This window comes from Oncorhynchus tshawytscha, linkage group LG10, assembly GCF_018296145.1.
Source record: "Oncorhynchus tshawytscha isolate Ot180627B linkage group LG10, Otsh_v2.0, whole genome shotgun sequence".
NCBI classification, from domain to species: Eukaryota; Metazoa; Chordata; class Actinopteri; order Salmoniformes; family Salmonidae; genus Oncorhynchus; species Oncorhynchus tshawytscha.
In genome coordinates, this window is record NC_056438.1 from 2,411,181 (window position 1) to 2,436,180 (window position 25,000).

General features: G+C 42.8%; 2 protein-coding genes across 9 annotated transcripts in view; both read right to left on the minus strand.

The window, feature by feature from the left end:
• LOC121847556 (caspase-6-like) overlaps nucleotides 1-81 on the minus strand; it is a 44,178-nt gene extending 44,097 nt beyond the window's left edge. Inside the window, exon 1 of the mRNA XM_042329301.1 lies at nucleotides 11-81. Within this exon, the coding sequence (XP_042185235.1) occupies nucleotides 11-81 (71 nt within the window). The remainder of the gene's footprint in view (nucleotides 1-10) is intronic.
• An 11,961-nt stretch (nucleotides 82-12,042) lies between these two features.
• cfi (complement factor I) overlaps nucleotides 12,043-25,000 on the minus strand; it is a 21,067-nt gene continuing 8,109 nt past the window's right edge. Inside the window, exons 6-14 of one of the 8 annotated variants that reach the window (XR_006084228.1) lie at nucleotides 24,909-24,941; nucleotides 22,061-22,096; nucleotides 17,044-17,180; nucleotides 16,855-16,958; nucleotides 16,334-16,438; nucleotides 14,103-14,278; nucleotides 13,523-13,624; nucleotides 12,788-13,076; nucleotides 12,043-12,104 (exon numbers count right to left, since the gene is read on the minus strand). Coding sequence is in view for 5 of the 8 variants with exons in the window: in XM_042327993.1 (XP_042183927.1) it covers nucleotides 12,859-13,076; nucleotides 13,523-13,624; nucleotides 14,103-14,278; nucleotides 16,334-16,438; nucleotides 16,855-16,958; nucleotides 17,044-17,180; nucleotides 22,061-22,096; nucleotides 24,909-24,941 (911 nt within the window). In the remaining 3 variants the exon portion in view is untranslated. The other 7 variants (XR_006084230.1, XM_042327993.1, XR_006084229.1 and 4 more) reach the window with 7 other exon arrangements.

Consider the following 25,000-nt stretch of genomic DNA (forward strand, 5'->3'; position numbering starts at 1 on the left):
TGTCACTTACCTGTCGATGTCGCAGGCGACCCCGTGACCTCGCTGTCCACCTTGACAACCCGCTCTGTGGATGATCAACATTATAGGCTATACAGTTCAAGTATCAGTCACATTCTGCCGAGGAATCGCAGGGGTGGGGGGTTTAGGGTCGGATCAGATTTATATTGCAGATAGATTGTCGCTTCCATCAATGTAATTGTCTGCATTCCAATCCCTCATATTTTTTGTGGGTAAATATATATATATATTTATACATACAGTTGAAGACGGAAGTTTACATACACCGTAGCCAAATAGAATTGAACTCAAATACATTTGAGTTTTTTCACAATTCCTAACATTTAATCCTGGTAACAATTCCCTGTCTTAGGTCAGTTAGGATCACCACTTTATTTTAAGAACGTGAAATGTCAGAATAATAGTAGAGAGAATTATTTCTTTCATCTTTTATTTCTTTCATCACATTCCCAGTGGGTCAGACGTTTACATACACTCAATTAGTATTTGGTAGCATTGCCTTTAAATTGTTTAATTTGGGTCAAATGGTTCGGGTAGCCTTCCACAAGCTTCTCACAATCAGTTGCGTGAATTTTGGCCCATTCCTCCTAACAGAGCTGTTGTAACTGAGTCAGGTTTGTAGGCCTCCTTGCTCGCACACGCTTTTTCAGTTCTGCCCACAAATTTTCTATGGGATCGAGGTCAGGGCTTTGTGATGGCCACTCCAATACCTTGACTTTGTTGTCCTTAAGACATTTTGCCACAACTTTGGAAGTATGCTTGGGGTCATTGTCCATTTGGAAGACCCATTTGTGACCAAGCTTTAACTTCCTGACTGATGTTTTGAGATTGTACTTACAATACATCCACATAATTTTCCTCCATTTGGAAGACAGTGCACCAGTCCCTCCTGCAGCAAAGCACCCCCACAACATGATGCTGCCACCCCCGTGCTTCACGGTTGGGATGGTGTTCTTCGGCTTGCAAGCCTCCCCCTTTTTCCTCCAAACATAACGATGGTCATTATGGCCAAACAGTTTTGTTTAATCAGACCAGAGGACATTTCTCCAAAAAATACAATCTTTGTCCCCATGTGCAGTTGCAAACCGTAGTCTGGCTTTTTTATGGCGGTTTTGGAGCAGTGGAATCTTCCTTGCTGAGCGGCCTTTCAGGTTATGTTGATATAGGACTGGTTTTACTGTGGATATAGACACTTTTGTACCTGTTTCCTCCGGCATCTTCACAAGGTCCTTTGCTGCTGTTCTGGGATTGATTTGAATAATATGGAAGTGAAATAATAATCCGACATCAACTGTATAATATACTCTGAGTGTACAAAACATTATGAACACCTGCTCTTTCCATGACATAGACTGACTGACCAGGTGAATCCAGATGAAAGCTATGATCCCTTATTGATGTCACTTGTTAAATCCACTTCAATCAGTGTAGATGAAGTGGGAGGAGACATGTAGATGAAGTGGGAGGAGACATGTAGATGAAGTGGGAGGAGACATGTAGATGAAGTGGGAGGAGACATGTAGATGAAGTGGGAGGGGGCATGTAGGTGAAGTGGGAGGAGACATGTATATGAAGTGGGAGGAGGCATGTAGATGAAGTGGGAGGAGACGGGGTTAAAGAAGGATTTTTTTTATATACATACAGTGCATTCAGACCACTTGACTTTTTCCAAATATTGTTATGTTACAGCCTTATTATAAAATGTATTTTTAAAAAAAAAGTTTCTCATCAATGTATTAAAAAAAAAAAAAAAAAAAAAAAGGATTCAGACCCTTTATATATAAAACATGTCAGAGATGGTTGTCCTTCTAGAAGTTTCTCCCATCTTCACAGAGGAACTCTGACAACTGAGACATGGACACACAAGGCAAAAGATGTAAGTGGCGTTCAATTGGGGTATGGTGCCAATAACTGTTCCTCATTTTTGTACACATGAAAACACAAGTATTGGTTGTTTTCAATAAAATGCCACAATATGTTTGATTTAACTGCTAGGAGAAGAGGAAGAGAAGGGTGCAGCCCACAGTTTGGGGCGTTCCTGCATCAGGAACCTTTCTATTGGTCCATTATTAAGCTAGGACAGGAGGAGGCGGGGCCGCTCCAGTACAATAGGTGGCAGTAATGCACAATAACATTGGATGCCAGCCGCTGATAAACCCCACAGAAGCAAGGGTGGGGGGCGGCAACGGTAGCTAACTAGCCGTACACCGGTAGACAGTGACCTTCACCCCAGCCGGCTACGGCAGGCGTGTATTCATGGTTGCCAAGGGAACCCAGACTTCCGCAAAAAAAATGTCCCAAGAAAAAAAAAACATACAAAATAATTGATCTCTGTTTCATAAATGTATTTCAATTTGAGGCCGAATGTATCTCACTGTTTGAAGCATCCGAGTGAACAAAACATCGCCCCTCTATCTCAGTATGTCTAGCGTATCCATCTGATGCTGTCTGGTCAGAAAGAGTATGACGTTGTTGTTGCCCGTAGCATTGAGTGCAAGAGAAGCCACTGAGAATTTTGGACTGCCTTGATCATTTTAAAAACAAATAATAGCCAATCAGCTTTGAGCTAAACTGAGTGAGCTCAGCTGTGATTGGTCCTGGAGCACCAAAAAAAAAGTGTCAAAAGGAAGCCAGTTTAGATTTGTCTTCACACCAATAACATCACAAGCCAAACGGGGGGGGGAAAAATAAATTGTTGCATTGTTGTCCTCAAGTGGCTAGCTAGCTAGCTAAAATTGTCCCTTTTCTAAATTAGCCATGGAAGTACAGAGGGATTTGGACTTGTGGTTTTACTTAATTCTCCGTACTCGCCAATGATTATAACGGGGATTCTGATCCAACCATTAATTCATACATTGTTGTGTCCCTGTGTCACGGCCGTCCTCCTCTTCATCTGAAGAGGAGAGGCGAGAAGGATCAGACCAAAATGCGGCGTCGTAAGTGTCCATGGTAAATCTTTAATAAAGAAAATACTGACACTGTATACAAAACAATAAACAAATGACAACCGTGAAGCTACAACATAGACAATCACCCACAAACAAACAGTGCAACCCAGGCTACCTAAGTATGATTCTCAATCAGAGACAACTAATGACACCTGCCTCTGATTGAGAACCATACTAGGCCGAAACATAGAAATGCCCCAAAACATAGAAAAACAAACATAGACTGCCCACCCAACTCACGCCCTGACCATACTAAATAAATACAAAACAAAGGAAATAAAGGTCAGAACGTGACACCCTGGCCTGAGAGGAGGGAAGTTCAATATGTAACTAGATGTAGTAGGCTAATATTAACTAGCTGGCCTGAGAGGAGGGAAGTTCAATATGTAACTAGATGAACTAGCTGGCCTGAGAGGAGGGAGGTTTAATATGTAACTAGATGTAGTAGGCTAATGTTAACTAGCTGGCCTGAGAGGAGGGAAGTTCAATATGTAACTAGATGTAGTAGGCTAATGTTAACTAGCTGGCATGGCGTATCGTTGACCCTGAAATGAAGTTAGGCAGGAAGCCCAGGACAATACAAACTAAAAGCATGTACTGTATGACAGAGTCAGACGTCATTACCACTAAAGATAACAAGCAAATCAAACAACATTTGGATATAGCCATCTAGTTTATCCCCTGAAAGCTTGTTAACTAGCCATCTAGTTTATCCCCTGAAAGCTTGTTAACTAGCCATCTAGTTTATCCCCTGAAAGCTTGTTAACTAGCCATCTAGTTTATCCCCTGAAAGCTTGTTAACTAGCCATCTAGTTTATCCCCTGAAAGCTTGTTAACTAGCCATCTAGTTTATCCCCTGAAAGCTTGTTAACTATCCATATTGACTGATCTGTTATTAGCTTGTTAACTATCCATATTGACTGATCTGTTATTAGCTTGTTAACTATCCATATTGACTGATCTGTTATTAGCTTGTTAACTATCCATATTGACTGATCTGTTATTAGCTTGTTAACTATCCATATTGACTGATCTGTTATTAGCTTGTTAACTATCCATATTGACTGATCTGTTATTAGCTTGTTAACTATCCATATTGACTGATCTGTTATTATCTTGTTAACTATCCATATTGACTGATCTGTTATTAGCTTGTTAACTATCCATATTGACTGATCTGTTATTAGCTTGTTAACTATCCATATTGACTGATTTTATTAGAGCTATCCATATTGACTGATCTGTTATTAGCTTGAACTGATCATTGTTATTATCTTGTTAACTATCCATATTGACTGATCTGTTATTAGCTTGTTAACTATCCATATTGACTGATCTGTTATTAGCTTGTTAACTATCCATATTGACTGATCTGTTATTAGCTTGTTAACTATCCATTTGACTGATCTGTTATTAGCTTGTTAACTTCCATATTGACTGATCTGTTATTAGCTTGTTAACTATCCATATTGACTGATCTGTTATTATCTTGTTAACTATCCATATTGACTGATCTTTAACTATGGACTGCTGTTATTAGTGTTAACTATCCATATTGACTGATCTGTTATTAGTTGTTAACTATCCATATTGACTGATCTGTTTTAGCTTGTTAACTATCCATATTGACTGATCTGTTATTAGCTTGTTAACTATCCATATTGACTGATCTGTTATTATCTTGTTTAACTATGGTTTTAGTGGAGCTGTGTGTCTCTCCTTGACTGATCAGTTGTAATCTTGTTTAACTATGGTTTTAGTGGAGCTGTGTGTCTCTCCTTGACTGATCTGTTATTATCTTGTTTAACTATGGTTTTAGTGGAGCTGTGTGTCTCTCCTTGACTGATCAGTTGTAATCTTGTTTAACTATGGTTTTAGTGGAGCTGTGTGTCTCTCCTTGACTGATCAGTTGTAATCTTGTTTAACTATGGTTTTAGTGGAGCTGTGTGTCTCTCCTTGACTGATCAGTTGTAATCTTGTTTAACTATGGTTTTAGTGGAGCTGTGTGTCTCTCCTTGACTGATCAGTTGTAATCTTGTTTAACTATGGTTTTAGTGGAGCTGTGTGTCTCTCCTTGACTGATCAGTTGTAATCTTGTTTAACTATGGTTTTAGTGGAGCTGTGTGTCTCTCCTTGACTGATCAGTTGTAATCTTGTTTAACTATGGTTTTAGTGGAGCTGTGTGTCTCTCCTTGACTGATCAGTTGTAATCTTGTTTAACTATGGTTTTAGTGGAGCTGTGTGTCTCTCCTTGACTGATCAGTTGTAATCTTGTTTAACTATGGTTTTAGTGGAGCTGTGTGTCTCTCCTTGACTGATCAGTTGTAATCTTGTTTAACTATGGTTTTAGTGGAGCTGTGTGTCTCTCCTTGACTGATCAGTTGTAATCTTGTTTAACTATGGTTTTAGTGGAGCTGTGTGTCTCTCCTTGACTGATCAGTTGTAATCTTGTTTAACTATGGTTTTAGTGGAGCTGTGTGTCTCTCCTTGACTGATCAGTTGTAATCTTGTTTAACTATGGTTTTAGTGGAGCTGTGTGTCTCTCCTTGACTGATCAGTTGTAATCTTGTTTAACTATGGTTTTAGTGGAGCTGTGTGTCTCTCCTTGACTGATCAGTTGTAATCTTGTTTAACTATGGTTTTAGTGGAGCTGTGTGTCTCTCCTTGACTGATCAGTTGTAATCTTGTTTAACTATGGTTTTAGTGGAGCTGTGTGTCTCTCCTTGACTGATCAGTTGTAATCTTGTTTAACTATGGTTTTAGTGGAGCTGTGTGTCTCTCCTTGACTGATCAGTTGTAATCTTGTTTAACTATGGTTTTAGTGGAGCTGTGTGTCTCTCCTTGACTGATCAGTTGTAATCTTGTTTAACTATGGTTTTAGTGGAGCTGTGTGTCTCTCCTTGACTGATCAGTTGTAATCTTGTTTAACTATGGTTTTAGTGGAGCTGTGTGTCTCTCCTTGACTGATCAGTTGTAATCTTGTTTAACTATGGTTTTAGTGGAGCTGTGTGTCTCTCCTTGACTGATCAGTTGTAATCTTGTTTAACTATGGTTTTAGTGGAGCTGTGTGTCTCTCCTTGACTGATCAGTTGTAATCTTGTTTAACTATGGTTTTAGTGGAGCTGTGTGTCTCTCCTTGACTGATCAGTTGTAATCTTGTTTAACTATGGTTTTAGTGGAGCTGTGTGTCTCTCCTTGACTGATCAGTTGTAATCTTGTTTAACTATGGTTTTAGTGGAGCTGTGTGTCTCTCCTTGACTGATCAGTTGTAATCTTGTTTAACTATGGTTTTAGTGGAGCTGTGTGTCTCTCCTTGACTGATCAGTTGTAATCTTGTTTAACTATGGTTTTAGTGGAGCTGTGTGTCTCTCCTTGACTGATCAGTTGTAATCTTGTTTAACTATGGTTTTAGTGGAGCTGTGTGTCTCTCCTTGACTGATCAGTTGTAATCTTGTTTAACTATGGTTTTAGTGGAGCTGTGTGTCTCTCCTTGACTGATCAGTTGTAATCTTGTTTAACTATGGTTTTAGTGGAGCTGTGTGTCTCTCCTTGACTGATCAGTTGTAATCTTGTTTAACTATGGTTTTAGTGGAGCTGTGTGTCTCTCCTTGACTGATCAGTTGTAATCTTGTTTAACTATGGTTTTAGTGGAGCTGTGTGTCTCTCCTTGACTGATCAGTTGTAATCTTGTTTAACTATGGTTTTAGTGGAGCTGTAACTGTCTCTCCTTGAAACTGAGTCTGTTATGGAATCTTGTTTAACTATGGTTTTAGTGGAGCTGTGTGTCTCTCCTTGACTGATCAGTTGTAATCTTGTTTAACTATGGTTTTAGTGGAGCTGTGTGTCTCTCCTTGACTGATCAGTTGTAAACCTTGTTTAACTATGGTTTTAGTGGAGCTGTGTGTCTCTCCTTGACTGATCAGTTGTAATCTTGTTTAACTATGGTTTTAGTGGAGCTGTGTGTCTCTCCTTGACTGATCAGTTGTAATCTTGTTTAACTATGGTTTTAGTGGAGCTGTGTGTCTCTCCTTGACTGATCAGTTGTAATCTTGTTAACTATGGTTTTAGTGGAGCTGTGTGTCTCTCCTTGACTGATCAGTTGTAATCTTGTTTAACTATGGTTTTAGTGGAGCTGTGTGTTCTCCTTGACTGATCAGTTGTAATCTTGTTTAACTATGGTTTTAGTGGAGCTGTGTCTCTCCTTGACTGATCAGTTGTAATCTTGTTTAACTATGGTTTTAGTGGAGCTGTGTGTCTCTCCTTGACTGATCAGTTGTAATCTTGTTTAACTATGGTTTTAGTGGAGCCAGTCTCTCCTTGACTGATCAGTTGTAATCTTGTTTAACCATGGTTTTAGTGGAATGTGTCTCTCCTTGACTGATCAGTTGTAATCTTGTTTAACTATGGTTTTAGTGGAGCTGTGTGTCTCTCCTTGACTGATCAGTTGTAATCTTGTTTAACTATGGTTTTAGTGGAGCTGTGTGTCTCTCCTTGACTGATCAGTTGTAATCTTGTTTAACTATGGTTTTAGTGGAGCTGTGTGTCTCTCCTTGACTGATCAGTTGTAATCTTGTTTAACTATGGTTTTAGTGGAGCTGTGTGTCTCTGATCATTGAACTGATTTAAGTTTGACTAATCTTGTTTAACTATGGTTTTAGTGGAGCTGTGTGTCTCTCCTTGACTGATCAGTTGTAATCTTGTTTAACTATGGTTTTAGTGGAGCTGTGTGTCTCTCCTTGACTGATCAGTTGTAATCTTGTTTAACCAGGTTTTAGTGGAGCTGTGTGTCTCTCCTTGACTGATCAGTTGTAATCTTGTTTAACTATGGTTTTAGTGGAGCTGTGTGTCTCTCCTTGACTTGGAAACCAGTTTTAGTGGAGCTGTGTGTCTCTCCTTGAAATCTTGTTTAACTATGGTTTTAGTGGAACCAGTCTCTCTCCTTGACTGATCAGTTGTAATCTTGTTTAACTATGGTTTTAGTGGAATGTGTGTCTCTCCTTGACTGATCAGTTGTAACCTTGTTTAACTATGGAATTTAACGACTCTCCTTGAAACCAGTCTGGGAATTGAACACTAACAAATGATATTGTTGAAACCAGTCTAATTGGAATGATAACGACCTATTGGAAACCAGTCTAATTGGAATGATAACGACCTATTGGAAACCAGTAATTGGAATGATAACGACCTATTGGAAACTAATTGGAATGATAACGACCTATTGGAAACCAGTCTAATTGGAATGATAACGACCTATTGGAAACCAGTCTAATTGGAATGATAACGACCTATTGGAAACCAGTCTAATTGGAATGATAACGACCTATTGGAAACCAGTCTAATTGGAATGATAACGACCTATTGGAAACCAGTCTAATTGGAATGATAACGACCTATTGGAAACCAGTCTAATTGGAATGATAACGACCTATTGGAAACCAGTCTAATTGGAATGATAACGACCTATTGGAAACCAGTCTAATTGGAATGATAACGACCTATTGGAAACCAGTCTAATTGGAATGATAACGACCTATTGGAAACCAGTCTAATTGGAATGATAACGACCTATTGGAAACCAGTCTAATTGGAATGATAACGACCTATTGGAAACCAGTCTAATTGGAATGATAACGACCTATTGGAAACCAGTCTAATTGGAATGATAACGACCTATTGGAAACCAGTCTAATTGGAATGATAACGACCTATTGGAAACCAGTCTAATTGGAATGATAACGACCTATTGGAAACCAGTCTAATTGGAATGATAACGACCTATTGGAAACCAGTCTAATTGGAATGATAACGACCTATTGGAAACCAGTCTAATTGGAATGATAACGACCTATTGGAAACCAGTCTAATTGGAATGATAACGACCTATTGGAAACCAGTCTAATTGGAATGATAACGACCTATTGGAAACCAGTCTAATTGGAATGATAACGACCTATTGGAAACCAGTCTAATTGGAATGATAACGACCTATTGGAAACCAGTCTAATTGGAATGATAACGACCTATTGGAAACCAGTCTAATTGGAATGATAACGACCTATTGGAAACCAGTCTAATTGGAATGATAACGACCTATTGGAAACCAGTCTAATTGGAATGATAACGACCTATTGGAAACCAGTCTAATTGGAATGATAACGACCTATTGGAAACCAGTCTAATTGGAATGATAATTATTGACCTATTGGAAACCAGTCTAATTGGAATGATAACGACCTATTGGAAACCAGTCTAATTGGAATGATAACGACCTATTGGAAACCAGTCTAATTGGAATGATAACGACCTATTGGAAACCAGTCTAATTGGAATGATAACGACCTATTGGAAACCAGTCTAATTGGAATGATAACGACCTATTGGAAACCAGTCTAATTGGAATGATAACGACCTATTGGAAACCAGTCTAATTGGAATGATAACGACCTATTGGAAACCAGTCTAATTGGAATGATAACGACCTATTGGAAACCAGTCTAATTGGAATGATAACGACCTATTGGAAACCAGTCTAATTGGAATGATAACGACCTATTGGAAACCAGTCTAATTGGAATGATAACGACCTATTGGAAACCAGTCTAATTGGAATGATAACGACCTATTGGAAACCAGTCTAATTGGAATGATAACGACCTATTGGAAACCAGTCTAATTGGAATGATAACGACCTATTAACGACCTATGGAAACCAGTCTAATTGAAACCAGTCTAATTGGAATGATAACGACCTATTGGAAACCAGTCTAATTGGAATGATAACGACCTATTGGAAACCAGTCTAATTGGAATGGTAACGACCTATTGGAAACCAGTCTAATTGGAATGGTAACGACCTATTGGAAACCAGTCTAATTGGAATGGTAACGACCTATTGGAAACCAGTCTAATTGGAATGGTAACGACCTATTGGAAACCAGTCTAATTGGAATGATAACGACCTATTGGAAACCAGTCTAATTGGAATGATAACGACCTATTGGAAACCAGTCTAATTGGAATGATAACGACCTATTGGAAACCAGTCTAATTGGAATGATAACGACCTATTGGAAACCAGTCTAATTGGAATGATAACGACCTATTGAAACAATTGACAACCTGTTTAATGACACCAAGAACAGACACGTTACAATAACGGGATTTAGTTTTAAAAAATCTTAGTTGTTACTCATCTCGGATCAGTTTACTACTTTTAAGAATGATTGCTGACGCAAAGCAATAAGTGAAAACCCTCTCGCACCGCATGTTGACAGTTTAAACAATCGATGATGACAATGGAGATTGATTAAAAAACAAATGCCATCTATTCTTAGCACGAATAATCATTGATAATGAAATACTGATGATGATAGATGCAGTAGCCTACCTTGGATACATTGTTGAATATCTGTATTTTCCATAGGATGCTGTTGACTAACTTTCCGTACACAGCGGGGTTGCGTTCAATCATTCAAATGGGTCTCATTGACGTCTTTTTTTTTAGGATACTAACGGAAATTCCGCCCCGGTAACTTGATTGCCTTTTGGCCAGAACAGGTGGCTACAAATGGACTGCGGGGACGTCAATCAAAAGTGGCTACGACGTACATGAACTTCAGCAAAATCCCATTTGGAGAGAGAGAGAGATAACAGACAGGAGAGACAGGTAGTAGAGAGCAGAGACGGGAGAGAGAAAGCCCATTGAATTGAATTGAGAGGGGACAGAAAAGAGAAAAGGGGAGGGAGAGCATAGAAAGATAGACAGAGAGAGAGAGAGAAATAGAGAGAGAGGTCCACTCTGTATTTAAAGGGACAGTGACAGGGCACAGTAAGAGTCCAAGTTCATATATGCAGGAAAACTACACCATAAACCCTTTACTAAAAATAAAACAAACATCAAATCAAGAAATAAAATCATGTAACAAACAACTGGGTTCTCAAGTTCTTTATTGACATCATCCAGCATAAACAACGTATAACATGGTAATAACGATTTATTATGTATGAATAGGCTATATTGCTCAAATTCAAATCTGGACCTCGAAGCCAGTTCAACTGCTTTTTTCCCATTGTTCTCCTCTAATCAGGGCCTGATTTAGACCTGGGACACCAGGTGGGTGATTCCCCTCTAATCAGGGCCTGATTTAGACCTGGGACACCAGGTGGGTGATTCCCCTCTAATCAGGGCCTGATTTAGACCTGGGACACCAGGTGGGTGATTCCCCTCTAATCAGGGCCTGATTTAGACCTGGGACACCAGGTGGGTGATTCTCCCTCTAATCAGGGCCTGATTTAGACCTGGGACACCAGGTGGGTGATTCTCCCTCTAATCAGGGCCTGATTTAGACCTGGGACACCAGGTGGGTGATTCTCCTCTAATCAGGGCCTGATTTAGACCTGGGACACCAGGTGGGTGATTCCCCCTCTAATCAGGACCTGATTTAGACCTGGGACACCAGGTGGGTGATTCCCCTCTAATCAGGGCCTGATTTAGACCTGGGACACCAGGTGGGTGATTCTCCCTCTAATCAGGGCCTGATTTAGACCTGGGACACCAGGTGGGTGATTCCCCCTCTAATCAGGGCCTGATTTAGACCTGGGACACCAGGTGGGTGATTCCCCTCTAATCAGGGCCTGATTTACACCTGGGACACCAGGTGGGTGATTCCCCTCTAATCAGGGCCTGATTTACACCTGGGACACCAGGTGGGTGATTCCCCTCTAATCAGGACCTGATTTAGACCTGCGACACCAGGTGGGTGATTCCCCTCTAATCAGGGCCTGATTTAGACCTGGGACACCAGGTGGGTGATTCTCCTCTAATCAGGGCCTGATTTAGACCTGGGACACCAGGTGGGTGATTCCCCTCTAATCAGGGCCTGATTTAGACCTGGGACACCAGGTGGGTGATTCCCCTCTAATCAGGGCCTGATTTAGACCTGGGACACCAGGTGGGTGATTCTCCTCTAATCAGGGCCTGATTTAGACCTGGGACACCAGGTGGGTGATTCTCCTCTAATCAGGGCCTGATTTAGACCTGGGATACCAGGTGGGTGATTCTCCTCTAATCAGGGCCTGATTTAGACCTGGGATACCAGGTGGGTGATTCTCCTCTAATCAGGGCCTGATTTAGACCTGGGACACCAGGTGGGGTGTTATTAATGATCAGGGCCTGATTTAGACCTGGGACACCAGGTGGGGTGATATTAATGATCAGGGCCTGATTTAGACCTGGGACACCAGGTGGGGTGATATTAATGATCAGGTACAACAGAAAAGTAGCAGTAGTCCAGATATCGAACGGTAACATTTGAAAATACCCCCTGGTCTATATCAACGTCACAGGTTGTATTTAGTGACAGCAGCACAGATCAGGGCCTGATTTAGACCTGGGACACCAGGTGGGATGGTATCACAGGTTGTATTTAGTGACAGCAGCCCAGATCAGGGCCTGATTTAGACCTGGGACACCAGGTGGGGTGATATTACAGGTTGTATTTAGTGACAGCAGCCCAGATCAGGGCCTGATTTAGACCTGGGACACCAGGTGGGATGGTATCACAGGTTGTATTTAGTGACAGCAGCCCAGATCAGGGCCTGATTTAGACCTGGGACACCAGGTGGGGTGATATTACAGGTTGTATTTAGTGACAGCAGCCCAGATCAGGGCCTGATTTAGACCTGGGACACCAGGTGGGGTGAAATTACAGGTTGTATTTAGTGACAGCAGCCCAGATCAGGGCCTGATTTAGACCAGGTGGGGTGGTATTACAGGTTGCATTTAGTAACAGCAGCCCAGATCAGGGCCTGATTTAGACCTGGGACACCAGGTGGGGTGATATTAATGATCAGGGCCTGATGTAGACCTGGGACACCAGGTGGGGTGATATTACAGGTTGTATTTAGTGACAGCAGCCCAGCCAGTGTGAGTGCGGATCCAGTCAAAGTAGTGTGCCACTTTAGTGTACACTCCAGGGAACTTGGCCTGCCCACACTTCTCCCCCCAGGAGACTATACCCCAGAGGTAGGAAACACCTAGAGAGTCCTGGCACACCAGAGGACCTCCAGAATCACCCTGACACGAGTCCACGTGGCCCTCCAGATCACCTACACACACACACACACACACACACACACACACACACACACACACACACACACACACACACACACACACACACACACACACACACACACACACACACACACACACACACACACACACACACACACACACACACACACACACACACACACACACACACACACACACACACACACACACACACACACACACACACACACACACACACACACACACACACACACACACACACACACACACACACACACACACACACACACACACACACACACACACAACCATTAGGAAAAGACAGAGAGAGATAATTCAGTATAAATAGTCATTGTTGATTATTTTAAATGTATTTAAAAAATATATATTCAAATATGATCCATTCCTTCATTTACCATTGTTAGAATCAAAAGAACCAACTGAGGAATTCAATTTGGAAAACACATTTTGTATGTACCTGCGCACATCATTCCATCGTAGTAACGCGGACCGTAGAATTCTTGACAGTTGGCGATCAGAGAGACGTTGGCCCAGAGCAGCACATCAGATGACGAACCATCTGAATAACACACACACACACACACACACACACACACACACACACACACACACACACACACACACACACACACACACACACACACACACACACACACACACACACACACACACACACACACACACACACACACACACACACACACACACACAAACCACAGTATAAAGTCAGGACACAACTAGCACACACACACACACACACACACAAACCACAGTATAAAGTCAGGACACAACTAGCACACACACACACACACACACACGCACAAACCACAGTATAAAGTCAGGACACAACTAGCACACACACACACACACGCACAAACCACAGTATAAAGTCAGGACACAACTAGCACACACACATACACACACACCACACATGTACTACACACACACACACACACACACACACGTACTACACACACACACACACACACACACACACACACACACACACACACACACACACACACACACACTCCTACCTTTCTTCCTCCCCCAGCCTGATATGCTGCAGGTATGGTTAGGGTTGAACAGTTGTACGGACCAGGGAACACACACAGCACTGACTGCTGGGTTCTCTTCGAAACATTGGGTCTTGAATGGAAGCTTCTCCATCTCTATCAGGGCTATATCATTCTCATACGTGTTAGCATTGTACCTGGGGAGAGAGGTTAGAGGTCAGGGAGTAGGGGTCAGGGTGGATGGGGTCAGGGTGGATGGGGTCAGGGTGGAGGGGTCAGGGTGGATGGGGTCAGGGTAGATGGGGTCAGGGTGGGTGGGGTCAGGGTTGGAGGGGTCAGGGTAGATGGGTCAGGTTGGAGGGTTCAGGGTAGAGGGGTCAGGGTTGGAGGGGTCAGGGTGGAGGGGTTAGGGGTCAGAGTTTCGGGGAGGAGAGAGGGTGTAGGGGTTAGGGCCAGTTCTCATTGGAGTTAGGGTCGTACCATGTGAGAGAGAGATTGACATGGTTATCAAAAACGCCACGGGGTAGACCTACATGAAACACAGCCCTTATTTTAAGGTTTTGTAAAATCCCTATGGGGCAAAAGGGTGGATGGGGTCAGGGTGGAGGGGTCAGGGTGGATGGGGTCAGGGTAGATGGGTTCAGGGTGGATGGGGTCAGGGTTGGAGGGGTCAGGGTGGATGGGGTCAGGGTGGATGGGGTCAGGGTTATTTTAAGGTTTTGTAAAATCCCCTCTGGGGCAAAATGAATGGAGGAAAAATAATCGGAACCATTTCCCTGTTTGACCGCTAGGTCTTATGGGTATTATGGAACTCATACTGTGGTACTCCATCGACCTCCGAACAAAAACTCGGCATCTACTGGAGGGAGACAGATGTTCAGCCGAGTTTGGCCTCTCTCCTCCTCTTCCTCTCTGCAGCAGGTCAAACGAACCACTAAAAATGAACGAGTCATGACTTAAGGGGTGGCAGCCTAGTGGTTTAGAGCGGTGGACTAGGAACCGAAAGGTTGCAAGATCAAACCCCCCCCGAGCTGACATGGTACAAAATCTGTCGTTCTGTCCTCTGAACAAGGCAGTTAACCCCACTGTTCCTAGGCCATCATTGAAAATAAGAATTTGTTCTTAACTGACTTGTCTAGTTAAATAAAGGTAAAATAAAAGTCAGTAAAATTAGTTGTTCAAAAGTATATTTTGCTAGTGCTGTAGACAGCTGTATCTGTCCTCTGATTCAGGACTATTAAAGACCCAGCGCTGTATCTGTCCTCTGATACAGGACTATTAAAGACCCAGTGCTGTAGACAGCTGTATCTGTCCTCTGATACAGGACTATTAAAGACCCAGTGCTGTAGACAGCTGTATCTGTCCTCTGATACAGGACTATTAAAGACCCAGTGCTGTATCTGTCCTCTGATACAGGACTATTAAAGACCCAGTGCTGTATCTGTCCTCTGATACAGGACTATTAAAGACCCAGCGCTGTATCTGTCCTCTGATACAGGACTATTAAAGACCCAGTGCTGTAGACAGCTGTATCTGTCCTCTGATACAGGACTATTAAAGACCCAGCGCTGTATCTGTCCTCTGATACAGGACTATTAAAGACCCAGCGCTGTATCTGTCCTCTGATACAGGACTATTAAAGACCCAGTGCTGTATCTGTCCTCTGATACAGGACTATTAAAGACCCAGCGCTGTATCTGTCCTCTGATACAGGACTATTAAAGACCCAGTGCTGTAGACAGCTGTATCTGTCCTCTGATACAGGACTATTAAAGACCCAGTGCTGTAGACAGCTGTATCTGTCCTCTGATACAGGACTATTAAAGACCCAGTGCTGTATCTGTCCTCTGATACAGGACTATTAAAGACCCAGTACTGTATCTGTCCTCTGATTCAGGACTACTAAAGACTATTAAATAGCCTGGGGGCGACCAGCAGCGACTTTTCACCTATAATGAGCCTGGGGGCGACCAGTGATGCTGTTTCACCTTTAATGAGCCTGGGGGCGACCAGTGATGCTGTTTCACCTTTAATGAGCCTGGGGGCGACCAGCAGCAACGTTTCACCTATAATGAGCCTGGGGGCGACCAGTGATGCTGTTTCATCTTTAATGAGCCTGGGGGCGACCAGCAGCGACGTTTCACCTTTAATGAGCCTGGGGGGATGCTGTTGCACCTTATGCAAATCTCATCTTTAAGGGCATTAGCAGTTGAACAAAAAAACACTGATCATCGATAAAATGAATCAATTACTTGTGGTGTATGATGATGTTCTTGACAGGAACTATGTCTGTTGTTCCCTGAATTGATCTCTTCTTCCAGAGACTGAACTTGATCCAGTACACCTCTGGTTTGGGCCTTGGGAGAGAGAGAGAGAGAGAGAGAGAGAGAGAGAGAGAGAGAGAGAGAGAGAGAGAGAGAGAGAGAGAGAGAGAGAGAGAGAGAGAGAGAGAGAGAGAGAGAGAGAGAGACAGAGAGAGAGAGACAGAGGAGAGAGAGATGAGAGAGAGAGAGAGAGAGAGAGAGAGAGGGGGAGAGAGAGAGACAGAGAGAGAGAGACAGAGAGAGAGAGAGAGAGAGAGAGAGGGGGGAGAGACAGAGAGAGAATGAGAGAGAGGGGGAGGGAGAGGGAGAGAGAGAGAGGGGAGCAAGACAGAGAGGAGGGAGAGAGAGAGAGAGAGAGAGAAGGAGAGCGAGAGAGAGAAGGAGAGAGAGAGAGACACAGTGAATATAGGTCAGGACCCAGCACCCCTATCTGTACAGACAGTACCTACCTGACACAGTGAGCGGCGGTCAGGACCCAGCATCCCCCGATATATGCCCCACCACAGTCGATCTTATTCCCCTCCTGTATCGCCACCTGCCATTGGATCTGAGTCTACGGGTCAGAGGTTATATATGTCAGAGGTTAAAGGTCAAGGGGTTAAAACATCCTGGAGTTGAACTTGTGTTTGAAGACTCACCGGTTGGGCCGGCACTCCTCCCACCACTCGTTTATGCCTCTTTCTCTTTTCTCCTCTGTCTGATTCTTCTAAGACTGTATTGTTGGGGATTCCACAGTGTACCTTCACTTCTAGAAGATCCCTGGCTGTTTTTAGCTCTGCAACACAACACCACTGCATGAATACTATTACTGAAACTCCCTGGTTACTTTCAGCTTTGCTGTGTTGCATGTGGGGCATATTTTAACGACTGTCTGACACGGGAGAGAGTGAGTGAGTGAGTGAGTGAGTGAGTGAGTGAGTGAGTGCTTGAGTGCGTGAGTGAGTGAGTGAGTGGTGAGTGAGTGAGTGAGTGAGTGAGTGAGTGCGGGAGAGAGTGAGTGAGTGAGTGAGTGAGTGAGTGAGTGAGTGAGTGAGTGAGTGAGTGAGTGCGTGAGTGAGTGAGTGAGTGAGTGCGTGAGTGAGTGCGTGAGTGAGTGAGTGAGTGAGTGAGTGAGTGAGTGAGTGAGTGCGTGAGTGCGTGAGTGAGTGCGTGAGTGAGTGAGTGAGTGAGTGAGTGAGTCAGTGAGTGAGTGCGTGAGTGAGTGCGTGTGAGTGAGTGAGTGAGTGAGTGAGTGAGTGAGTGCGTGAGTGAGTGAGTGCGTGAGTGAGTGAGTGCGTGAGTGAGTGCGTGAGTGCGTGCGTGCGTGAGTGCGTGCGTGCGTGAGTGAGTGCGTGAGTGCGTGCGTGCGTGAGTGAGTGCGTGAGTGAGTGAGTGAGTGAGTGAGTGAGTGAGTGAGTGAGTGAGTGAGTGAGTGAGTGAGTGAGTGCGTGAGTGAGTGAGTGAGTGAGTGAGTGAGTGAGTGAGTGAGTGAGTGAGTGAGTGAGTGCGTGCGTGAGTGAGTGAGTGAGTGAGTGCGTGCGTGAGTGAGTGAGTGAGTGAGTGCGTGAGTGAGTGAGTGAGTGAGTGAGTGCGTGAGTGAGTGCGTGCGTGAGTGAGTGAGTGAGTGCGTGAGTGAGTGAGTGAGTGCGTGCGTGAGTGAGTGCGTGAGTGAGTGCGTGAGTGAGTGAGTGAGTGAGTGAGTGAGTGAGTGAGTGAGTGAGTGAGTGAGTGCGTGAGTGAGTGAGTGAGTGAGTGAGTGAGTGAGTGAGTGAGTGAGTGAGTGAGTGAGTGCGTGAGTGAGTGAGTGAGTGAGTGAGTGAGTGAGTGAGTGCGTGAGTGAGTGAGTGCGTGAGTGCGTGCATGAGTGAGTGAGTGAGTGCGTGAGTTTTAAGGTCAATTTTGAAGTGCTTAAAGGACCATCGTATGTATGTCTCGTACTGAGATTGAAGCATTCAAGTAAAACTGCAAAAAAATGTGGCAAAGAAATTAACTCTTTGTCTTGAATACAAACATGTTCGTTCCAACAACACATCACTGAGTATCATTCTTCATATATTGAGTTTGAGTTCATTTTATTTTTACAGGGACAGTGCACATTAATCAACGTTTCAGTAAAAGTGCCGGTTTTAGCCACCTGGCTAATTTTCAACCGCAGTCCCTGGGCAGGTTATTAAAAACAATTACCAAAAAAAAAATGTAGTGTGGAACAAAAACAAACACAACGAAGAATTTGGTTTTTGAACTTCTCAGGAATTGAGCAGTGAGCACATGCAGAGCAACATATGAAGAGCAAGATGTAGCATACAGACAGAGCAACATAGAACAAGCAAGACGTAGCATACAGACAGAGCAACATAGAACAAGCAAGATGTAGCATACAGACAGAGCAACATAGAACAAGCAAGATGTAGCATACAGACAGAGCAACATATGAAGAGCAAGAAGTAGCATACAGACAGAGCAACATAGAACAAGCAAGACGTAGCATACAGACAGAGCAACATAGAACAAGCAAGATGTAGCATACAGACAGAGCAACATAGAACAAGCAAGATGTAGCATACAGACAGAGCAACATAGAACAAGCAAGATGTAGCATACAGACAGAGCAACATATGAAGAGCAAGATGTAGCATACACACAGAGCAACATAGAACAAGCAAGACATAAGCATACAAACAGAGCAACATAGAACAAAAAGCATGTTTTCAAGCATGTTGGTGGCTGCATCATGTTATGGGTATGCTTGTCATCGACTAGGGAGATTTTTAGGATAAAATAAATGTAACAGAGCTAAACACAGGCTAAATCCCAGAGGAAAACCTGGTTCAGTCTGCACCAGACACAGGGAGATTAATTCACCTTTTCAGCAGGACAATAACCTAAAAGACAAGGCCACATATACACTGGAGTTGTTTACCAAGATGAATGTTCCTGAGTGGCCTAGTTACAATTTTTACTTGAAATCGTCTTGAAAATCTACGTACCGGTACCGGTACAGAGTCAACAGGTTAGTAATGAGGCTATATACACGGGGTACCGGTACAGAGTCAATGTGCTGGGGTACAGGTTAGTAATGAGGCTATATACACGGGGTACCGGTACAGAGTCAATGTGCTGGGGTACAGGTTAGAGGTCATTTGTACATGTAGGTGTGGGTGAAGTGACTACGCATAGATCATAAACAGCGAGTGTAAAAACAAAAGGGGGGGGGGGTCAATCTAAACAGTCCTGGTGGCCTTTTGCTAATTGCTGTTCAGGAGTCTTATAGCCAGCTGTTCAAAAGTATATTTTGGTAGAAGCTGTTAAAGAGCCTTTAGGACCCAGACTTGGCGCTCCGGTACCGCTTGCCGTGAGGTAGCAGAGAGAACAGTCTATGACTTGATGACTGGAGTCTCTGACCATTTTTTGGGCCTTCCTCTGACACCGCCTGGTATAGAGGTCCTTGATGGAAGGAAGCTTGGCCCCAGTGATGTACTGGACTGTACGCACTACCCTCTGTATCGCCTTACGGTCGGTCGGATGCCAAGCAGGCAGTGATGCAGTGATGCAACCGGTAAGGATGGTCTCGATGGTGCAGCTGTAAGAACTTTTTGAGGATCTCAAGACCATTGCCAAATCTTTTCAGTCTCCTGAGGGGGAAAATGCTTTGCGCTCCACAACTTTAATATAATTTAAAAAAACTTTTTACCCCTTTTTCTCCCCAATTTCGTGATATCCAATTGGTAGTTACAGTCTTGTCACATCGCTGCAACTCCCGTACGGACTAGGGAGAGGCGAAGGTCGAGAGCCACGCGTCCTCCGAAACACAACTCAGCCAAGCTGCACTGCTTCTTGGCACATTGCTCACTTAACCCGGAAGCCAGTCGCACCAATGTGTTGGAGGAAACACTGTACAACTAGTGATCATGTCAGCGTGCACTGAGCCCGGCCTACCACAAGGAGTTGCTAGAATGTGATGGGGCAAGGACATCCCGGCCACCAATCCCTCCCCTAACCCGGACGACGCTGGTCCAATTGTGCACCGCTTCACAGGTCTCCCTGTCGCGGCCGGCTGCGACACAGCCCAGGATCGAAGCTGGGTATGTAGTGATGCCTCAAGCACTGCAATGCAGTGTCTTAGTTCTTCACAACTTTGTTGGTGTGTTTGGGCCATGATTTGGGTTATGTGGACACCAAGGAACTTAAAACTCTCGACCCGCTCCACTACAGCTTTGTCGATGTGAATGGGGGTGTGTTAAAACTCTCGACCCGCTCCACTACAGCTTTGTCGATGTGAATGGGGGTGTGTTCGGCCCTCCTTTTTCTGTAGTCCACGGTTGTTATCCTGGCACCACACTGCTAGGTCTCGGATCTCCTCCCTATAGGCTGTCTCATCGTTGTCTGTGATCAGGCCTACAACAGTTGGGTCGTCAGCAAACTTGATGGTGTTGGAGTCATGCGTGGCCACGCAGTTGTGGATGAACAGGGAATACAGGAGGGGACTAATCACGCATCCCTGGGGGGCCTCCATGGCAGATGTGTTGTTGCCTACCATTACCACCTGGGGGTGGCCCATCAAAAGTCCAGAATCCAGGGTACTTAGCGTATTTATGAGGTTCGTGGGCACCATGGTGTTGAACGCTGAGCTGTAGTCAATGAACAGCATTCTCACATAGGTGTTCCTTTTGTCCAGGTGGGAAAAGGCAGTGTGGAGTGCGAATGAGATTGTGTCATCTGTGGATCTGTTGGTGCGGTATCCGAATTGGAGTGGGTCTAGGGTTTCCGGGAGGATGGTATTGATGTGAGCCATGAAGGCTATTCCATGCGAGAAATTGCCAAGAAACTGAAGATCTTGTACAACACTGTGTACTACTCCCTTCACAGAATAGTGCAAACTGGCTCTAACCAGAATATAAAGAGCAGTGGGAGGCAGTGGGAGGCCCCGGTGCACAACTGAGCAAGAGGACAAGTACATTAGAGTATCAAGTTTAAGAAACAGACACCTCAAAAGTCCTCAACTGGCAGCTTCATTAAATTATACCCGCAAAACACCAGTCTCAACGTCAACAGTGAAGAGGTGACTCCGGGATGCTGGCCTTCTAGGTACACAGAATAGTGCAAACTAGAGTTTCAAAGAAAAAGCCATATCTCAGACTGGCCAATAAAAAGAAAAGATTAAGATTAAGAACACAGACACAGGACAGAGGAACTCTGCCTAGAAGGATAGCATCCCGGAGTCGCCTCTTCACTGTTTCACTGCTAAAGGTGCTTCAACACACTGAGTAAAGGGTCTGAACACTATTTTTTTTACATTTACAAACATTTTTAAAAACCTATTTTTGAAACGAAAAAAAAACAATATAATTTTACTATTTTATAATTGTATAATAAACTCTAACATAACGGGGGAAAAGTCAGACAATATTGTTATTATTTCTTTATTAGAATTGTTTTTTCACTTTTATTAAATACTTTTTAAAATTCTAGTATTTTTACTTTTTTTAAATTCTAGTATTTTTGTAGATTAACAACATTTTTGAAAAAGGGGGCTTGAATACTTTCAGAAGAGAGGGTTACACTACATAAAAATACCAAATGAAAAACTTTCAACAAAACACCAAAGACACTAGAACAGGGTGGATAAAAACACAATAAAATACTGAACTTCATTTCGATGAAAAAAATGATATGTACCTTGTTTAGGAGAAATGAACTCTGGAACTCTGGTATCTGAAAACAAACAAACAGTCAGTCTTTGTTATTTACATATTTGATACTGCTCTGTTCTAACAATGAGTCTGTTCATAATGTTTTGTACACTCAGAGTATATTATGTGAGTGAGTATATATGTAAATACAGTTGATGTCGGAAGTTTACAAACCCTTAGGTTGGAGTCATTACAACTAGTTTACAAACCCTTAGGTTGGAGTCATTACAACTAGTTTACAAACCCTTAGGTTGGAGTCATTACAACTAGTTTACAAACCCTTAGGTTGGAGTCATTACAAATAGTTTGCAAACCCTTAGGTTGGAGTCATTACAACTAGTTTACAAACCCTTAGGTTGGAGTCATTACAACTAGTTTACAAACCCTTCGGTTGGAGTCATTACAACTAGTTTACAAACACTCAGGTTGGAGTCATTACAACTAGTTTACAAACCCTTAGGTTGGAGTCATTACAACTAGTTTACAAACCCTTAGGTTGGAGTCATTACAACTAGTTTACAAACCCTTAGGTTGGAGTCATTACAACTAGTTTACAAACCCTTAGGTTGGAGTCATTACAACTAGTTTACAAACCCTTAGGTTGGAGTCATTACAACTAGTTTACAAACCCTTAGGTTGGAGTCATTACAACTAGTTTACAAACCCTTAGGTTGGAGTCATTACAACTAGTTTACAAACCCTTAGGTTGGAGTCATTACAACTAGTTTACAAACCCTTAGGTTGGAGTCATTACAACTAGTTTACAAACCCTCAGGTTGGAGTCATTACAACTAGTTTACAAACCCTTAGGTTGGAGTCATTACAACTAGTTTACAAACCCTTAGGTTGGAGTCATTACAACTAGTTTACAAACACTTAGGTTGGAGTCATAAAACACGTTTTTCAACCACTCCACAAATGTCTTGTTAACAAACTATAGTTTCGGCAAGTCAGTCAGGACATCTACTTTGTGCATGACACAAGTCATTTTTCCAACTATTGTTTACAGACAGATTACTTCACTTATAATTCACTGTATCACAATTCCAGTGGGTCAGAAGTTTACATACACTAGGTTGACTGTGCCTTTAAACAGCTTGGAAAATTCCAGAAAATGATGTTGTGGCTTTAGAAGCTTCTGATAGGCTAATTTACATAATTTGAGTCAATTTGAGGTGTACCTGGGGATGTATTTCAAGGCCTACCTTCAAACTCAGTGCCTCTTTGCTTGACATCATAGGAAAGTCAAAAGAAATCAGCCAAGACTTTTAAAAAAAATTGTAGACCTCCACAAGTCTGGTTCATCCATGGGAGCAATTTCCAAACATCTGAAGGTACCACATTCATCTGTACAAACAATAGTACGCAAGTATAAACACCATGGGACCACGCAGCCGTCATACTGCTCAGGAAGGATCTTTATGTTTGAAGCCTGAAATGTGGCAAAAGGTCGCAAAGTTCAAGGGGGCCGAATACTTTCGCAAGGCACTGTATTGAAGCAACATCCCAAGACATCAGTCAGGAAGTTAAAGCTTGGTCGCAAGTGGGTCTTCCAAATGGACAATGACCCCAAGCATACTTCCAAAGTTGTGACAAAATGTCTTAAGGACAACAAAGTCAAGGTATTGGAGTGGCCATCACAAAGCCCAGACCTCAATCCTATAGAAAATTTGTGGGCAGAACTGAGATAGCGTGTGCGAGCAAATAGGCCTACAAATCTGACTCAGTTACAACAGCTCTGTCAGGAGGAGTGGGCCAAAATTCACCCAACTTATTGTGGGAAGCTTGTGGAAGGCTACTTGACATTCTTGACCCAAGTTAAACAATTTAAAGGCAATGCTACCAAATACTAATTGAGTGTATGTAAACTTCTGACCCACTGGGAATGTGATGAAAGAAATAAAGCTGAAATAAATCATTCTCTCTACTATTATTCTGATATTTCACATTCTTAGAATAAAGTGATAATCCTAACTGAACTAAGACAGGGAATCTTTACTCAGATTAAATGTCAGGAATTGTGAAAAACTGAGTTTAAATGTATTTGGTTAAGGTGTATGTAAACTTCCGACTTCAACTGTCTATTATACAAATATAAATATTTTTGAGATTTTTCAAAGTAGCCACCCTTTGCCTTGATGACAGCTTTGCACATTCTTGGCATTCTCTCAACCAGCATCATTAAGTAGTCACCTGGAATGCATTTCAATTAACAGGTGTGCCTTGTTAAAAGTTAAGCACGGAGGAGGAGGTGTGATGGTGCTTTGCTTGTGACACTGACAAGGCACACTTAACCAGCATGGCTACCACAGCATTCTGCAGCGATACACCATCCCATCTGGTTTGTGCTTAGTGGGACTATCATTTGTTTTTCAACAGGACAATGACCCAACACACCTCCAGGCTGTGTAAGGGCTATTTGACCAAGAAGGAGAGTGATAGAGTGCTGTATCAGATAACCTGGCCTCCACAATCCCCCGACCTCAATCCAATTGAGATGGTTTGGAATGAGTTGGACCGCAGAGTGAAGGAAAAGCAGCCAACAAGTGCTCAGCATATGTGGGAACTCATTCAAGACTGTTGGAAAACATTCCAGGTGAAGCTGGTTGAGAGAATGCCAAGAGTGTGCAAAGGGTGGCAACTTTGAAGAATCTCAAATATAAAATATATTTTGATTTGTTTAACACTTTTTTGGTTACTACATGATTTCATATGTGTTATTTCATAGTTTTGATGTCTTCACTATTATTCTACAATGTAGAAAATAGTAAAAATAAAGGAAAAAACTTGAAAGAGTAGGTGTGTCCATACTGTATATGGTATATGGTTCTAACCATGAGTCTTGCTTGATCCACTGCGGCCAACTACTGTGGAAACAGGAGAAATAAATTAGGAGACTGTGTGTGTGTGTGTGTGTGTGTGTGTG